Source organism: Carassius carassius, chromosome 19 (assembly GCF_963082965.1).
Source record: "Carassius carassius chromosome 19, fCarCar2.1, whole genome shotgun sequence".
NCBI classification, from domain to species: Eukaryota; Metazoa; Chordata; class Actinopteri; order Cypriniformes; family Cyprinidae; genus Carassius; species Carassius carassius.
In genome coordinates, this window is record NC_081773.1 from 13,604,019 (window position 1) to 13,622,795 (window position 18,777).

The window sequence follows — 18,777 nt, forward strand, 5'->3', positions numbered from 1 at the left end:
GACAGAGGATACTAATTGCGTCAATACATAAGTCAACAAAATTCTGATTGGTTCCAAAACCTAGATAAACTCTCCAAAGACGTATATCTGATACGCTGGACACTGGCAGTTGATCGTTTGTCCTGGGACTGTCTGAGCTTCTCCCTGTACAGACAGATACACAGAGAACTTATCTAAAATTCAAGGCTTTCTAGCACTGGTGAGTGTCTTATCATTACGGTTGGATACACACACATAATATGTGGACATTAATCTTGAGGAAAAGAAATACAGGGTAGAACAGGATTCTGTAATATCTCATAAGCACACATAAGGTTACACATTTCACTCTTGCCATAACTTGATTAATAGTCAAACAAGAAATCATGTAATAATATAATTAATATCAGTATGAAGGATATGGCAACTCGGCATCCACTCCTTCAAAACAAACTAAAATGAAAATGAAAACTAATAATAAAAAAATAAAAGCAATTAATACTATAATAGAATAAAAATACCATTGTCAGCTTAATTTAATAAAAAAAATCTATAAATAGCATTGAATTAGATAAATAAATATCAAGCTAAGTGACATTTATTTCAAAGAAAGACAGCACTAACATTTTTTTTAAGCCAAATGTTTCATAGAAAGACGCTTAATAGTTTTAAATGATAATGTAATAGATATACCATTCAAAATTAAGACACCCAAGTTTTCAGATGTTAGTGGATTATATTCATAGTTAATGTGATTAACTACCTGTAAACAGAGGAAAAATGGCATCACATTCTCTAGAAATCATTTTGGAATCATCGAGTTAAAAGTCATTGCAAAAAACACTTCTAAAATAACTTTACTAAGTGGTAAAGTTACTACTTCTGGGAGCCACTGTATGTACAGTACAGTACAGTATATAATACTGATAAAATACAGTCAAATTATTGCGCTATCCAGAGAAAAGTAAGACAGATTGTTACAAACTCCACCAGTTACTTACTCAGACAGGAAGCATGTTTAGGAATTCTTCACAGAAGGGTGGCTCTCTCCCTCTCTCTCTCTCTCTCTCTCTCTCTCTCTCTCTCTCATTGTTGATTCAGTATTCTGTAATCTCACAGCTTTCTATAAGTCCAAAGGTCTCACAGGGTGTGTGCCAGTATATGTGTGTGTTTAAAAGTGCAAGTGACCAATCCGGCTGCTCTGTCAGGTATTTCTAATGCTCGATTAACACTTAGATGACATCAGCTCACCGAAAGTCTGAGAAGACGAGAGTAAACAGAACTCTACATGCCACAGACTTGCTTAGGAATCGATCATTGAGACAAATGGCAGCTTACATTGTTTTCCTTGTAATGCTCGAGATGTTTGATTGTGTCTTAAATGCTATGGTAACCAAATCAATCTTTCCAGCCATTTGTGCACCTGTTTCATAGGTTACCTATGCACATTGTCACACATTAACTCCAAAACCCCACCTTAAGGAGTCACACGAGCGCCAACTGACTTCCTTTCAGTATACTGTGTCTATGGTATGTAAGGCCTTGCAATAGGGAAATTGCTAGTATGATTACTTGTATCCATAGTACTTAGCTAGTCTGTTGAAATAGTGATATAACCTGTGTAAGGAAATATAACCTGATTAAAATCAGTCTCTAGATTAGTCAGGCTTGGAGAGTTGTAGAGCACTGTCAGCGTCAAATGACGTTGATGCGTCTGTTTTATTTTGTGATGTCTCCTGGGCATGAAAATATCCCATGGTGGTTGGTTTTTTCCTCTTTTTTAGTTTTCCACTCCCTCCTCTCTTTCTTTACATGCCTGAACCTGTGTTTGGGCAAACGCTTTTATCTTATAATCAACTCTCCATGTCTGTGTGTGGACGGACAATTCATACACAAAGCCAATGTGATGCAATCTCACTAAATTGACCTTTAATCATCTGCATTGGCTTACCTGTCTCTGTCTCGAGAAGATGAGATGATATGGGATGCTTTTGTTGTATTTTGGTGAAGTACAGCAATAGTATATGGAATTGAAAAGGCTCTTTTAACATGATTATGCACCAATGTACTATTGTAAAACTGCAGCACTTAAAATAAAAAATAAAAAATTACAAATATACTTACAAAATGTATAATTTTTATATAATTATTTTATATTTTAGAATCAGAAAATCATGATAATATTATCCAAAATAAGTTTTTTTTTTTTTTTACAGAATATATGTGTTTGTATGGTGTATATTTGTTATGTATATATAATAAACACATGCATATATATATATATATATATATATATATATATATATATATATATACATATACTGTATGTGTGTGTCTTTATATAAACATACTAAAAAATACACAGTACACACATACATTCTGTAAACAAAAACATTTATTTTGGATGTGATTAATCAAAATTAAATGTTTGACAGCACTAAAAATATATATTTTTTAAATAAACAAATGGACGGTGTTTGATGTTTGATTTAATGCAAAGATACATTTTCATTTGTGTCCATATAATTTGTATGCACTCACAATGTACTGCTTTGTACATTTATATAACAAAAAAAAGAAATCCTATTAAGTATAAACTATTGCTCGATTGTTAAACATCGATATTTATGGACAAAATGTGTGTGTAACATGATGCATACAAGCCTAGAAAACCAGAAAAACATCTGAAGTGGAGATTTGTTATTACGCGGTGCTGATCGTGTGTTTATGCGGCAGGTGGACGTTAGGGAACCAGGGGGTTGATTCAGACATTCTAAACCCCTTTTCACGAAAACTGGACCATGGTGCTCCATCCCATGTTGTCTCCACCCCTCATGCCTCCATTCTGCCGTCGTCTTTTTCTCCTTAAACCGCCCTTTTGTTGTCTTTTTCTGATGGCATTTCTGGCCCCTTGTTGTCAGAGTCCTAAATGAGTCTTGACTGGCCTGTGGGCCACTGGAGAAGCACAAAGGAGAACGTTCCCCTCGCTACAGTGGAGCCATTGTGGCTTTCAACAATGCACTAATTGGCGACGACAATTAAGCACGACCAACACTCAGGTTCAATTTGCCCACTCCTCAATACAAATCACAGGCAAATGAGTCAGACCGTGCACATGCAGCTCACACACACATTCACACGGTCCTGCTAAAACAACAGCTATCCTCGTAAGCAGAGCGCAACTACCAAATATATGCTTCCACCCCTTCAGCCAGTTCATATTAGGTGTAAAGGGAGACTCGTACTGTGAGGATGATGGATGGACAAAAGAATGGACTGTTCAGCTTGTCCTGATGATATTTTCCTTGGGACGCTTACAATTTTAATTTTCTGAAAAAAGATTTGATCAAGATTCTGCTTTGGTAGTCAATAAGCAAGGCATCTACAGTGTTGTTTCTCTTTCTTTGAGTTACAACTTCACCTATTAATTCACCTATTGTTCACTGTGTGTGAAAAAAAACCTCAGCATATCCCTAAAAACATCCTCTTGACACACACAAAAAAATCTCCACTGCTCCAATAAAGGACGCGACAAGTCCAGATATGTGTGAAAACACCCATCTTAAAGGCATCTTCAGCATTGAGCTGTCACACATTAAGACCGTAATGGAGTCTGGGATCAGCAGGACGCCTCGTTTTTAAGCCCGGGCTCGAAAACCAGCTTTAAGAGTTAGTGAACAAGCACATTCACACAAAAACACACACAAAGGAGGGAAGACTTGGCATGTTCTGGCCCATCGGCAGTGGTTGGATCCTGGTGGATTATTCTCTGTCAGAGAAAGGCTTTAGAGCTCTCTAAGGCAAGGACAAATTACTGTTCTCTTTCAAGAGAAGAAAAAAAAGCAGGGGAGGAGGACAAAACACGAGGGAAGTGTTGAAAAAGTAAACCAGGGAGGAAGCGTCTGGGGTGGCCAGCCATTTAACCCGTTTAAGCGAGACATCACTCAGACAAGAATCGGGAAAAGTTTGCGAAAAAATAAAGATTGGTCCTCTTTTTCATTCACGTGGAAGGTGTATGGTATAGACATAAAATATGCGACCAAAAGAGAAATTAAAAATAATCACACAGGTGTCCACTGAGAACATACATATGGTTGGATGTATACGTATGTGAAATATTTAGCTTGAAAAAATGGTGAATATTGAAAAATCTAATTCATGTAAAAATGTTTTTATTTAAAAGAAGAATAACATTTACATTTACATTTACATTTACATTTAATCATTTAGCAGACGCTTTTATCCTAAGCGACTTACAAATGAGAACAATAGAAGCAGTCAGGTCAACAAGAGAACAAGAACAGTATACAAGTGCCATGACAAGTCTCAGTTAGTCTAGTATAGAATGCATAGGCAGGTTTTTTTTCTTTTTTTTTTAAATGAAAAGACAAGAAAGGGAAAAGTGCTAGTGTTAGTTGGTTAAGTGCAGGCGAAAAAGATGAGTCTTTAGATGTTTCTTGAAAATGAGGCTGTACGAATTGAGATTGGGAGGTCATTCCACCAGCTGTGCACAGTCCAGGAAAAGGTCCGTGAGAGTGATTTTGAACTTCTTTGGGATGGTACCACAAGGCGTCGTTCACTTACAGAGCGCAAACTTCTGGAGGGCACATAAGACTGAACTAGTGAGTTTAGGTATGTTGGTGTCGTGCCAGTGGTTGTCTTGTAGGCTAGCATCAGTACCTTGAATTTGATGCGAGCAGCTACTGGTAGCCAGTGTAACCTGATGAGGAGAGGAGTAACGTGAGCTTTTTTTGGCTCATTGAAGACAAAGTGACGAAGTGAAGAAAAGTGTCCAAATATAGTTTATCTTCATTTTCAAAAGAATATTTTGTTTGATTGTAATGCCATGCCAGCTTCTAAGGCTGATTTTATGGCGAGAAATATATATATATATATATATATATATATATATATATATATATATATATATATGTTATCCAACTAAACAACATTAACTTAAAAATCTGCAGAGTTTGCAAAATGTAGAGAAAAATAAAAATAATAATAATAATAATAAACTATTACAAAGATGTATAACATCTCAAAAAACAAATGTTTTCAAGGCTTAAAAAAAATCTAAGTTTAAGTTCAATGAATGTGACCTTTTCAGTGTTTTTCAGTCAACTGCATGGCCCTGGGCCAGCGGACCATCCTTACTGTTGAGCCCTGGATAGATTGGACAAATATTTAAAATGCCTTGAAGCAGTGGCGGTTCTACACAGATGCCTAGGGAGGCCCGTGCCTCTGTAGACATGTCCCTGGCCACCCCTGTGGCCACCCCCGTGCTGAAAAAAAAGTAATATGATTTTACACGCGAGCGCCAAAAGCGGAACTAAAGTGACGCAACGTTCTACACTTACTTATACTTAATCATATTCAGGGATGCAAACATCGCGCTTTTCGGCGCCTCCCGTTTTTTTCACATCAGTTTGGGTGACTTGGGTCTGATTATAATTTCTCAAAGTCATCTGAAGCAATTCCATAGCTTAATGTTATGGACAGAAGACTATTTACATAATTAAATTAAAGTTTACGGAAACCTTGTTTTCCCTCCTCTGCGGCTGTCAATCATTCTCCATTCAGTATTCAAATAGCGCGCACCTCGTCCGTTTACAGCGGGATGCATGGTAAAACTCTCTCCAATATTATATACTCACATTATAATGCTTGATCTGTAGATAAAAAGGCTGTGGGTTTGCATAAAATTACTTTATTTTGTGTATTTGTATTTTATATTTGTTGCTGTTTTTAAAAGACTCGCTTGTGCCTGTTAGATCACACACGTTTTAAAAGCCGTAAACTTTTAAAATCACTTTGTGAGCTCAGTTTTGAAGCGTTTCATATTATCATGGTTTTGCGCACTGAAAGATTATTAAAAGCTTATTATATTTTTAGCCTGCACAATACATTTAAAATAAGCATAATTTAATTGTATATTATTTCTGTGTAGTGTAGTGTAAGCATTATAAATATGTACACTTCTGAATTCTTGACATTCATATATAAATATTAAACTGTGAAATGTATGATTGCCTGATTGAATTTAATAAGAGTACTAATAGTAATTTGTTTTTATTAACATGTTTAGATTGTGTAAAAATTACTGTGTAAATTTCTTCAAGAATTACTTTTAATATTTATTTGCATTACATTTAAATAAAATATGTTGCCATTTTTAATGTGCCCCTCTGGTTAAACACTGGCCCCTCCTTGGCCCCCCTAGTAAAATTTTTCTAGAGCCGCCACTGCATTGAAGATGAAGAAAACACCTCCATGGTAACTGTTCTCGATAGAATCATGATATCACTAGACTGAATTCCACATTTATACGCCGGTACCACTGTGCAAAAAATTAGAAGCCTCATGCTGTCGTCTCTAACAGGTCCAGTGGTTATTGGTAAAACTCCAGACAGAACCAGATACAAGCATGTGGCTTTTAATTTGGGATTAGCTCATGAGTCAGTGCTTGGACCTTCTCTGGTGCACCAGGACCTAAAAAAGGACACCACAAGCACAGCAACGGCCATTTGTTTCACTGCTGCCACCTTGGAATCTGACCAAGAAAATAATCTGTGAAGAATTTAAATGATTGAAGCATGAAAAGTGCAGAACGTGTTAAGCAATTGACTTTATTGGCAACAGTGGTAAAAAAAGAACAGAAAAGAAGAACCCGCACAAGTACTGAAACAAATATTTGTAGTTGCATAAGAGGTTGTCTGTAATGAAGAGTTTGCAGAATACAAGAAAGCACAGGGAAAATCCAGAAACTGAAACAGAAATTACAGTGAAGAATATAAATACAATAAATACTTCTGAAACAAAACCGATATGTAAATATACAACTGAGAACAAAGTGACGGCAGAAAAAAACAAATACAAAATAAAAGACAGATTTGGTGTACTGAAAGAATAAAGGTACATCCACCGAGTTCCCTTTTCGTTTGTCTCTCCATGACCATTATTCAGCGTGTTAAGAATCCCTGATTTTAAAGAACAGTGCGAATAATGCACCGTAACAATACAACTTTTAAAACAAACCGACTGCAAACACACCACTATATTTTATAGTTTCATGTAAAACATGGTGCATTTAGCTTACTTCAAGCGTAAAACAGTAAAACGACGAGTTCTCTTTTGGGCAAACAAGAGATCGTCAGATTCTGGGGAGATTATTATTGTGTTTTTTTAGTAAGGTATAAGTAAAGGTCTTCGCTTTCAGAAAACGAAAACACTAAGTGATTATATTACGATATATTATATAGCCTGATATTCTGATTAGTTTAATAAATACTGAAACATCTTTTGAGTGACTATAGCTTGCTAATCAAAGAACATCAACGGGCCGATGCATTGGCTTTTCATTTAAGGCAGGCAAAAAGACACAGATTCAATAAATACAACAAAATATTCTGAACAGCTAACATGATCATCCATCCATCTACATTGTCCTATCACACACCAACCATACGTAAACTAAGGCTGAATCTCATTTAGAAGTAAACTTCTTGGTGCAAAACATAAGCTCAATGGAATTAAAACAATTTCTCATAAAACGAAATGTAACATGGTAGCAAATGATATGCAAGTTGACCTAGAACCATCTCAAAGTGTTCAATAAGTGACACTGTCGGCCACTAAATCTCAAAACAACCAGAATGTTTCAAGTCCAGTATAACATGTAACAGTTTTTTGAATGTGCAAGTGTTTTATATCAGTAATGTTGAATGTGATTTATATCTGAAGCTTCTGTTTGCTGGTGAGATGTCAAGGAAGAGATGTCCACTGCTAATTACTTCTGTATGCTTATTGAAAAAAATAATAAATAAAACTGAAGAACAAAAGAAAACAGGGAAATTAGATATAACAGTGATATAGATTCAAGTGAACATCCTAAAATGTCAAGTCAGCTTGCTACGTATACAGCAGGGTTTTTCTAGCTAAAAAAAAGTTTTTTGTTTTTTATTTCTTATTGTGCATTTTGCACATATTGTCCAACTGGAGAATGACAGGTCTGGCCAAAGAATGGGAAGTCAAATAAGGCAGCAAAAGAAGTGACTTTATTGCCAATACTAATTTCAAGTAGCAAGAAAACTTAGTATGAACGCAGAGAGGCTTCAAGGATCCAAAGCAGAGGTTAGATGGACATGAATTATGAGCTTGTCCACGGCGGGTTTGCTTTACATTTCTTGTTAAAAAGACGAATGAATGCTAAACAAAGCACTGGAACTTTAGACTGTAATTTCGGGGTTTGGTGGCCCAGAGTAGTTTGTAATCATGGAGCAGGCGGTTAGCAAGAACAACGTGGTTCAGCTGCGTATAGGCAGTGCCATTTAGTGTTGATAAACAGTCAAACTTTTTCAACTCCAGCTGGACGGGACGAGACACCAATCCTTCTTCACAGTACAATGCAAACCAAAGCTGAATGCATTGAGATAAAAACAGATATGGCAACATGCTCTGACTGAAAGTGCAATGATCTTGTAATAATAATAAAAAAATGTAAACGTAGGGACAAATCATAAATGTAAAGTGCAAAAATGCAAACATGTGAAACAGAAAAGAAAAAAAAATAGTTCATTTTCAGCCTTCATGTGCTCCAAATCAAGGATCTTCGGCATAGTAGGCTAACTACAGTGTGGATGGAAACCTAACAGAGGGGCCAGACTCCCATCTTGCAGCGCTCATTTTCACTGAACCATTAATGGATTAGAAGCTCTATTTGTGTCCAGAAATTGGTTTAAATCATCGCTCTTGGACTGTGAGTCTGCCAGAAAGTGCATTATTTTACATCTGTCAGTGGGAGTGTGTTTATGTGCAAGTGTGTGAGCGTACTTTGCCTGTATTTGTCGGTTGGCCCTGGCTGTCATTTGGTAGATGAAAGGGAAGGGTAAATTGGTATCATTATGAAGCCTCTGCTCTTCGGGAGCTGAATTATTGTCTCTGTGCCCATCCCTCTCAGGTGAGAGAGAATGTAAAAAAACAAAAACGCCTCTGTTCCTCGGTTTTCATGGAGCACTTCCACTGAGGGAGCACAGAATCTTGTCCTTAGTGGACACAGCAGCACATGGACTTCATTAGTGCAGTGTGCTCAGGCACGGCTCTCTGTAAACCGTCTCAGGTGTCCAGCTCAAAGCAGTCCAGCACCTCGTCATCAGGGCTGTCCTGAGGGCCGTGTCTCTTCCAGAATGATGCGGGCTTCTTGTGCAGTTCTCTGCGCACGCATCGCGGGCACGGCCGGGCTTGCATCCGACACTCGGCATGGAAGACGGCACCGCAGCCCTCACACCTGCATTTAAAATGAAAACCCATTCAATGACACTCATAAGACTGAGGTATGAGGATTAAAGGGATAGTTCACCCCAAAATTTAAATTTTATGTTTATCTGCTTACCCTCAGGGCAGTAGAACACAAACAAGAGATTTTTAACTGAAACCGTTGCAGTCTGTCAGTCTTATAATGTAAGTGGACAGGAATCACGGCTAAAACAGACAATAATAAAAAAAAATAAAAAAAAACATACACAAAGCAAAACCAAATTAAACCCTGTGGCTCGTGATGACACATTGATGTGTAAAGACACAAAACGATCGGTCTGTGCAAGAAACTTAACAGTATTTTTTATTGTTTTTTACCTCTGATTTACACAATGTGCAAACTGTTCAAACTCTCCTAAGCACGTCCTCCTGAGCAAGTTCTCAGCAGCAGACATGTGAGGAGGCTTCTTCTTCTTGCTTTACAGCGGATGGCAGACTTAAAAGTGCATTACCACCACCTATCTCTCAAATGGATCACTTACTATCTACAATCTCAATTAGGAGTGTCAATGGTCCACTTGAGAGATAGGTGGCGGTAATGCACTTATAAGTCTTAGACATAAAGCAAGAAGAAGAAGACGCGTCCTGCTGCTGAGAATGTGCTCAGAAGAGTTTGAACAGTTTGTGCATTTTGTACATTTTGAGGTAAAAAAAACAATATAAACACTGTTCAGTTTCTTGCACAGATCGATCGTTTTGTGTCTTTACACATCAATATATCGTCACGAGCCTCAGGGTTTAATTTGGTTTTGTCTGTATATGTTTTCTTTTTTTTTTCGTATTTTTGTATGTTTTAGCCGGGATTCCCATCCACTTACATTATAAGACTGACAGACTGCAACAGTTTCAGTTAAAAATCTCAGTTTGCATCTTGGATGCCCTGGGGTAAGCAGATAAACATCAAATTTAAATTTGGAATAAAAAATACGTTTAAATATAATATCAATTTAACAATGTTACTGTTTTAATGGTATTTTCATCAAATAAGTGCAGTATTTTTGTTTAGCTTGTATTACACATGCACCCATCTATCTTTATATCTATCTATCTCTATGTGTGTGTGTGTGTGTGTATACCATAGGCTAAAAAAGATCAGTCTATTTAAAGCTCCTTCTTTACTAGAACAATTAGGAGCTCCAGGGCTCCCAAGTCCTCTAAAGAGCAACAATTTCTTTCTGTGCACCATCATGGGCGGTAGTAGCCCAGTGGTTTAAGTTTTTGGCCTGCCAAGCCAAGACTAAAACCCAAGATCACTGTTGGCCAAGAGGTTGTGCCATACTAACCAGAAGTACTACTGGTGGTCTGTTCCAGGAAATGGTCTACACGTTGCACAAAAGCATTAAAAAGGCCTAATTTTTAATACAATTTTTAAAAACTCTTAATTTGAGTTAAACAGATTACTAGAACTAAAAATGTCTTACAATTTGAAGCATGCCAACATTAATAAAACCTAAAGCACGCTAACAAGATAATACTAGCTGACGGGATGTCTATTTTAAATTGGTCTCTATAAATAAATAATTCTTTCCAACAGTAAGGATCCAAAGCCATAAGGGCTCTGATGTACTTGCTCCTCAGAGAGGTGTGGTGGTGGTTTGTGGAATTTATGGATTTACAGTGGGGTGTGGAGACACCTTTTGCTCTTATGACCACACGCCTGAGCCATATCGAGCATGTACTGTTACAGATACAACATGAAGTGCATACAAACACACCCAGAAAATTCTGGATAAACTAAACAGTGAAGCAGTTAGTGCAACACCTGGATCCAGCTGTACTAACAGACACACTCAAACTGCCTGGAAAGACCTGAAGGGATCTATTAGTGAATAAATATCTACTTACAGTAATGCAGCAATTTGATTTATATAATTGCATGTAATTAATCTGTTCGTGCATTCAGTCCTTTGCTACATTGTGCTCAAAATAATATAGATAGATAGATAGATAGATAGATAGATAGATAGATAGATAGATAGATAGATAGACAGACAGACAGACAGACAGACAGACAGACAGACGTATCAGTAAGATTTTTTATGTTTTTAAATTGGGGCTCTTTTGCTCATCAAGGCTGTATTTATTTGATCCAAAATACTGGGAAAAAAAACTATAATATTGTGAAATATTATTGCAATTTTCCTATATTGATTTCCCTTATTTAATATAAAATTTATTTATGTGTTATCAGCAGATATTTCTATAGTCTACAGTGTCACATGATCCTTCAGAATGCATTCTAATATGCTGATTTATTATAAGTGTTGAAAATATTGTGCTGCTTAATATTGTTTGTATGCTTAATATTTTTAATGTGAAGCAAATATGCCCATCGCCTCCCTCGCTCTAGATTACTCGCAGGATGTTTTTTTGCTTCACACATGTTATGTTTTTATTGAGGCAAATATCTCCCATTCTCAGCAAACGCATCGCGCGTTTCGCATCATTCATAGAAAAGGGGCTCATGTCCTGTTTCCAAAATGCATCACAAAGTGCTTGAAAAAGCTGTACTAATTCCACATTGCACAAGGTGCAAACAACCATACGCCTGTTTCACACATACTCCGTCTGCAGTGCGTATGCGTTGCATATTTTTTTATGCACCCATGTTAATGGATTCCAGTTGCGTTCCAGGAGCGTTGCGTCTGCAGCAGTGCAGCAATCGTTTACGTAACGAGTAGCGGACTGCAAACGCGTCCTGTGTGAAAGAACATTGAGTCTGTGCTGCACCACAAACGTAACGCACACGGACTGCATACCCACTGCAGACGGAGTATGTGTGAAACAGGCGTGAGCAGGGCCGTAGCTGGGTTCAGCGGGGCCCCGGTGAAGGTTGTACCAGTGGGCCCTGTTTGAAATTGTTTAATTTGTATGTTCGTTTATTTTTATTTATTTGTGCTATTTACACAATGTTTATGTTTTTTTTTTCAAGTTTGTAGGTGTCAAGGTACAGAAATCAAATAATTAAATGTAAAATAGCACTGGATAGTCTTCAATGTAAAAATGAAATATACAATCAAACCTACATTTATTCAGACACCTTCAACATTTCTCACATTATTACAGTTTTGCTATATATATATATCAAAAATTATATCTGGTGTCTGAATAATTTTTGATTTGGCTGTTAAAACTACAAAGTAATTCAGTCAAGAGCAGTGAGTGATTTTCATTTTAATTATCTTGGATTAACATTACAGCAGCCAGTAGCTAAATTAGGCGCGGTCACTTTAAGAGACGATGAACGCATCCAATATAATACACATCCCATTTTTTTCCTCAACTGTTTACTTTCACTTAAGAAATAACTGACAGTTTTTTCGAGAATAATTTCCAAGGTGGATATTTTGACATATTTTGTATGTATTTGTCGGCACAAGAGCAAAAATAAGCAAATTCGATGTTCAAGTGTTTTGAGACACCCTTCTCTGCGTGAGCCCTGAACACCAGAACACAACGAGTACTGAATTGGGCTCTTTCACATGTGTTTGTTTGTTCAAACTGCGATTTGTATTTGTTCGCTCAGGTGCAGGAGGGACTTCGACGAGAAATAAAAAAATATCAAGGTGAAAGTCATCATAGCTTGCTTAGTATAGACCCAGCTCCCAACCCAACTTTGAGAATAGATTAACAACGATATTTTTTTTATCGCCCGATAAGAGTCTTACGTTAACGCAGCAACGGCGATAACGGCCCACCACTAATATATATATATATATATATATATATACACACACACACACACACACACACACACATACATACAGTGTACATATATAAACACATATGTATATATAGACACACACACACAAATACATATAGAAAATGTTTTAAAAGGTCTTTGTCCATGATGTACCATGTTGACCATAAAATCACACAGAATAGAATAAAATATGAAACATTTTATTATGAAATAAAGAAACTTTAACTGTAGCAGCCCTAAACAATTATTATTGAGGCTTTATCAGTGTTGTTGTGTGAGTAGCTATGTTTAAACTGCAGCATCTGTTCTGGGAACTGCACTCCACTTCGCTGGAGAGTCTGTGAGATTCTAGTCACACTGATGGTATGAAGACCAGAGAGTGGTTTATCAGCTGCAGGCCATGAGCAGACAACACACAGCATGCTGAAAAAAACTGAGATGCTCGAGGGATTAACGGTCCCCTTACACAGGGTGGCCTATCACTGCACCATTACACCCCAATCCACCGCCCGCTGGGTGTGACTAACATGAGACAGGGGCTGGACAATCATCAGCAATGAGCTGCAGACCATTTGACAGACAACTGGCACTTACAGTGTACAGAGCTGTGGGATTATAATACCATCATCATCAGTGATGAAGAAAAGCTTTGATGTCCACATGTGATTTCTCTGCTAGGACACTTATCCTGAAGGAAAAATGACTTCATGCATCCACTAAAAATCATTTTGAGACTAATTAGTAAAAAAAAAAAAAAATTACTTTGTAAAGGTATTCTGGGCATTGTATGTAGAATCTCAGCTTTCACAGACCTTCAATATCATAAGACATTTAGAGGTGAAACAGTGGCTACAGGTCTCACCTTTTGGTGGCATTCTCCTGGAAGGGATAGATGACCTGGCCAGTGTGGCAAAGCTCACAGATGAAGCCCTTCTCCCGGCACAGACTACAGCTATAGACGTGAGAGCTGGCAAACTTGATCACCTTAGAGAGGAAGGGAGCAAGCTTTCCATCTATGACCTGCAAGAAAGAGAAATATATTACAAAAGTGGAATGCAGAGGTGGGTGATATGTCACTGTATTTCACATTAACTATATATCAAAGTTATTTTTGCTGTAAATAAAGTTGTTATGATGCCAGCACTTTAGACACCATTACACACACACACACACACACACACACACACACACACACACACACACACACACACACACACACACACACACACACACATTTCTGCACCCTCAGACTCCAAATTTTCAAATAGTTGTATCTCAGCCAAATATTGTCCTATCCTAACAAACCATACATCAATGGAACGTTTCTTCATCCAACTTTCGGATGACGTATGAATCAATTTCCTAAAACGTACCCTTATGACTGGTTTTGTGGTCCTTTCCACAAATAAGAAAAAATATCTAATTACAAGCAATGGGACAAAAACAAACAAACAAACGTAAAGATACAAACTAAATAAAGAGTGCTTTAGATTTTTCATGTAGGTCTAAAAAAAAAAAATACTTCAGAAATGTAGTACATAGAACGGTATAACAGTCAGCTTTTTGTGCACACATTCCAGATGTATGTGCATAGAAACCATCTATCAGACAGCAAATACTGTGATAAATGCAACTCTAACAGCTGACAAATTTCTCCCAGTTTATTGTCCACCCTACAAGACAGAATCTTAAAATTCTGCAGAATGCATTGGCAAATGTGTAAAATAGAGTGCTACTGTACACTGATGCAAATTCACAAAAACATTAATAAACAAAAATGCAAAGAAACAGAGGATGTGTAGAACTTTTTGAAAGATGATAATCTAAAGTCTGTGGAACTTTCTGGGAACATTTTACAGGTGCAGATTCTTTGCAGGCCAACCTATAAGCTTTAAACATGCTGAGAAATAGGATGGAAAAGCATGGAGGAGGAACCTAGGGAAGTGTAAAACGTGACCTAAGTGATTCTGCTATAAAATGGGCTTCACTAAATGTGTTTAGCAGCTATGAGAGAGGAGCAGGTTCAAAATATCCATGCAAAAATCAAAAATAAATTCCATTATCAAATGGACAGTAATCCTCCAGTTAACAGTTAGAGGTTTATCTGAGAATTTCAGTGACTGGACAAACACTTAAGAACATGCTACAATGGGAGCCAAGTACAAAAAAAAGACATCACATCAGGAATCCACATGAAAACTAATGAATGCTTCGAGAGTGGGGGGTTGGCTACGGCTCGAGGGTGGGGTAATTCCTTTTGGGAGACTGTTTGCAAAAAATAATATGTGAATGCCATTTATCGGCCAGAGTAGTTAAAAATCAGCCTGGTCTTTGAAAGCGGGGCGCTGAAGAAGGCGTATTGTGGGCAGCTGAATGAGACAGGGGAAGGGGCCTAGACCTCCAGTGCATATTCACCAAGGGGGCAGAGACAAGTGGCTACACCTGGCAACACTGCGGCACACCAATTAAAGGCCCTGCCAGCATTCTTCAGCCCTTCCACAAGGAGCCAGCCAAAGAATGGAGGAGGAGAAGAGGGGACAGTGAAGCAGAGAGGAGAGCTTGGGAGGGTGGGACGCGAGGGCTTGGGGGACCGAAAGAATAAAGGAAGGACCACCACAGTCTCCCACGAAAGACGCGCACGCGCACACACATATGCAGCGTGAACAGGAAGAATGGGTTGAAAAGGGGAAGGTTTGTGTGGGAACAGGGAATCTAGACTCTTCAGCCATGGTAAAAAGTTGCCGGAACATGTTTAGTTACTTAAACATGGTTTGTAAGGTTATATTTGAGGGACGCTTTTTTTTGCATTTGTGCATTAATAACTAATTTTCGAATCTGGGAGTTAATGAACTGCACTCTAAGACTATGATTATTATGGCAATATAGGATTCATGAACCCAAAACGATCTGAATCTATTAATTTTATGAAACAGAGGGTTCCTAATTGTAAATAAACACATAACTAACTAAATAATAATAAGTAATAAAAAAACATTATAAGCCATTTCATAGCAATCATTTTGCAGACGTATATTTATAATACAGTATATAAATATTGTTATATGATATTAAATAGGATTTTTAAATGATATTAAATAGTCAAAGGGTTGAAAAATTGAGATTCTTTATGCCACAAAACCCAGCCCTACCATGTACACAAATACAATAATAATCTTTATTTTTATATAGTGCATTTAAATGTAGCTTCTCTAGATAATTGTAATAAAATGATATAAAAATAAGAAATATGAATAAAATCAATAAAGAAAAAGAAAAGAATGAAACTTAAAAAAAAAATTCAAATGAAATTAAATCCATTTTAAGAACATTTTCATTATATCCCTTTTGAGCATTTCATTATTAGAAAAAAATAAAAAATCGTCACATTCCACCAAAGCACTGCGCAAGCCAGAAGGACTCAAGGCAGAAGACCCACACTGCTATAAAGCAGTCACTGTCATTGCCTAATGAACATAGAGGCGATGCTATTGGTTTTCTCAGTAGAGGCACCAGGAGAGCCCTTAACCATCCATCCATCAAGTAGCTTTTAGTTCAGACACCCGTTTTTCTCTGTTTTTGGCTGACAGAAACATGAAGGCAATACCCTGCCTTTTCCCATGTGGAGGAGTAATATAGCAAGCTATTAAAGAAACGCTGCAAGCCACCAATCAAAGAGGCGGGGTGAGCACACTTGCCGTCTTTGGTAAAGATGATATATACTCCCCTTGATCAATGCTGACAGAGGGAGTAATTAGATATTTCAATAATTTAGCAGGCAGGGTGAGTGAAACAGCGAGTACACTTGCACCATGCTTGATGGGGAGGGACTGTGAAGAGCTAGACGGCTTTTAAAGAGAGTTACTGACAAAGTAGTGAAAGTGTGAATTTATGCATGAAAAGCTACAGGTTCAACTGATTAAAATGAGTTACAGTAATTAAAATGCAGGGAGGTCAGTTAAATAGTAGGATAGGTTTCACACATTCCTTTGCATTTCTACCTCATAATGACATTTGCACTGCATATTATATATATGTATCATATATACATAAGTGTTTCTATACTTATTCTGTATAATGCATCTACTGAGTTTATGCCTCCCCTTTTGCACCTTGTGTTTACAACCTTGCATCAAGCTGGTTTCTGCTTATGTACCTCAAACTTTGCACTCCATAAAAATTTTATTGTACTGTATATAGACCAGAGCTGTCAAGTAACGAAGTACAAATACTTTGTCACCTTACTTAAGTAGAAATTTTGGGTATCTATACTTTACTTGAGTAATTATTTTTCAGCCGACTTTTTAATTCTAGTCTATTACCCTATCAAGATAAATCGCACCATCCAGATGAAGTGAATTGGATTGTGGTTGGATGAGAAGTATAAACATGTGGGGAAGTCGTGGCCTAATGGTTAGAGAGTCGGACTCCCAATCGAAAGGTTGTGAGTTCGAGTCCCGGGCCGGCAGGAATTGTGGGTGGGGGGAGTGCATGTACAGTTCTCTCTCCACCTTCAATACCACGACTTAGGTGCCCTTGAGCAAGACATCGAACCCCCAACTGCTCCCCGGGCGCCGCAGCATAAATGGCTGCCCACTGCTCCGGGTGTATGCTCACAGTGTGTGTGTGTGTTCACTGCTCTGTGTGTGTGTGCATTTCGGATGGGTTAAATGCAGAGCACAAATTCTGAGTATGGGTCACCATACTTGGCTGAATGTCACTTCACTTCATATACCATTCCGACACTATTGGTTTGTACACGATCCATCGCACCAGCACATGCCACAAATCACACTCCTGCAAGGACATAGCCAGTGTTGGGTTAGTTTATCGAAAAATATATTTCTTAAAAGTAGGGTTGGGTATGGAACCGGTATGCACCGAACCAGTATGTGCCTCCTTTCGGTGCCTCTTAAATGCCTAAGCGATCGATTGGAATGTTTGTCCTGGTTTTCCGAAATGTACACAAGAAGCAGGGGCGTTGCTAGGCTTTTTTAGTGGGGCCATAGCTTTTAGCTCCATAAACTGTACACAACATTTCCAAACATTCATTTTGCCATTGTCAGACTGGTTGTGCATTCAAAATCGCACTAGATTATTATTAAAATTAATGGCAAACTGATATTTCCTTCTTAAACACTACAGCAAAAGATATAAATAACTGGCTTAACCCTCTGGGCTTCTTCGCCCGAAAACGGGCGAAAACTTGAACGTTTTGAAATGTTTAATTTTTTTGCTTCATCGGATGGGTATGAAACTTGGTGACTTTTGTTGTATTACCTATATGAACACACAAAAAAATCAAGGAGATGATTCTGATATGTTAAAGGGTCGTAAAAAAAAAAGTCACACTTAGCTTCCTCCCGCCCGAAAACGGGCGACATAGGAAATGAATGGGAAATACGAAAAAATAGGAAAACTCAGAGAAACTTTTGGTGGTACAAGCTACAGATCAGCAACTGTGCTGAAAAAAAGTGTACAGCAATGAAGGGGTGACACTCTAGAACATCAAGAGTGCAAATAAGACCCCCCCCCCCCCCCCCACACACACACGCACACGCACACAATCACACACACACATACTCAGATACACTGGCGACTGCAACAGCAAATTTGTAGAATATTCCACATAAAATCAATAAATGAAAAAAAAAAAACTTGCTCAAATGCACACACACACACAGAGAGAGAGAGAGAGAGAGAGAGAGAGAGAGAGAGAGAGAGAGAGAGAGAGAGAGAGAGAGAGAGAGAGAGAGACTGGTAAGACTGCAACAGCAAATTTT

At 37.8% G+C, this 18,777-nt stretch overlaps 1 protein-coding gene across 1 annotated transcript in view; it reads right to left on the bottom strand.

The window, feature by feature from the left end:
- Window positions 1-6,594: 6,594 nt before the first annotated feature.
- Window positions 6,595-18,777, bottom strand: part of plekhm3 (pleckstrin homology domain containing, family M, member 3) — a 49,485-nt gene continuing 37,302 nt past the window's right edge. The window contains exons 7-8 of the mRNA XM_059499913.1: window positions 13,860-14,017; window positions 6,595-9,265 (exon numbers count right to left, since the gene is read on the bottom strand). Of these exons, the coding sequence (XP_059355896.1) occupies window positions 9,094-9,265; window positions 13,860-14,017 (330 nt within the window). The 3' untranslated portion in view covers window positions 6,595-9,093. The remainder of the gene's footprint in view (window positions 9,266-13,859; window positions 14,018-18,777) is intronic.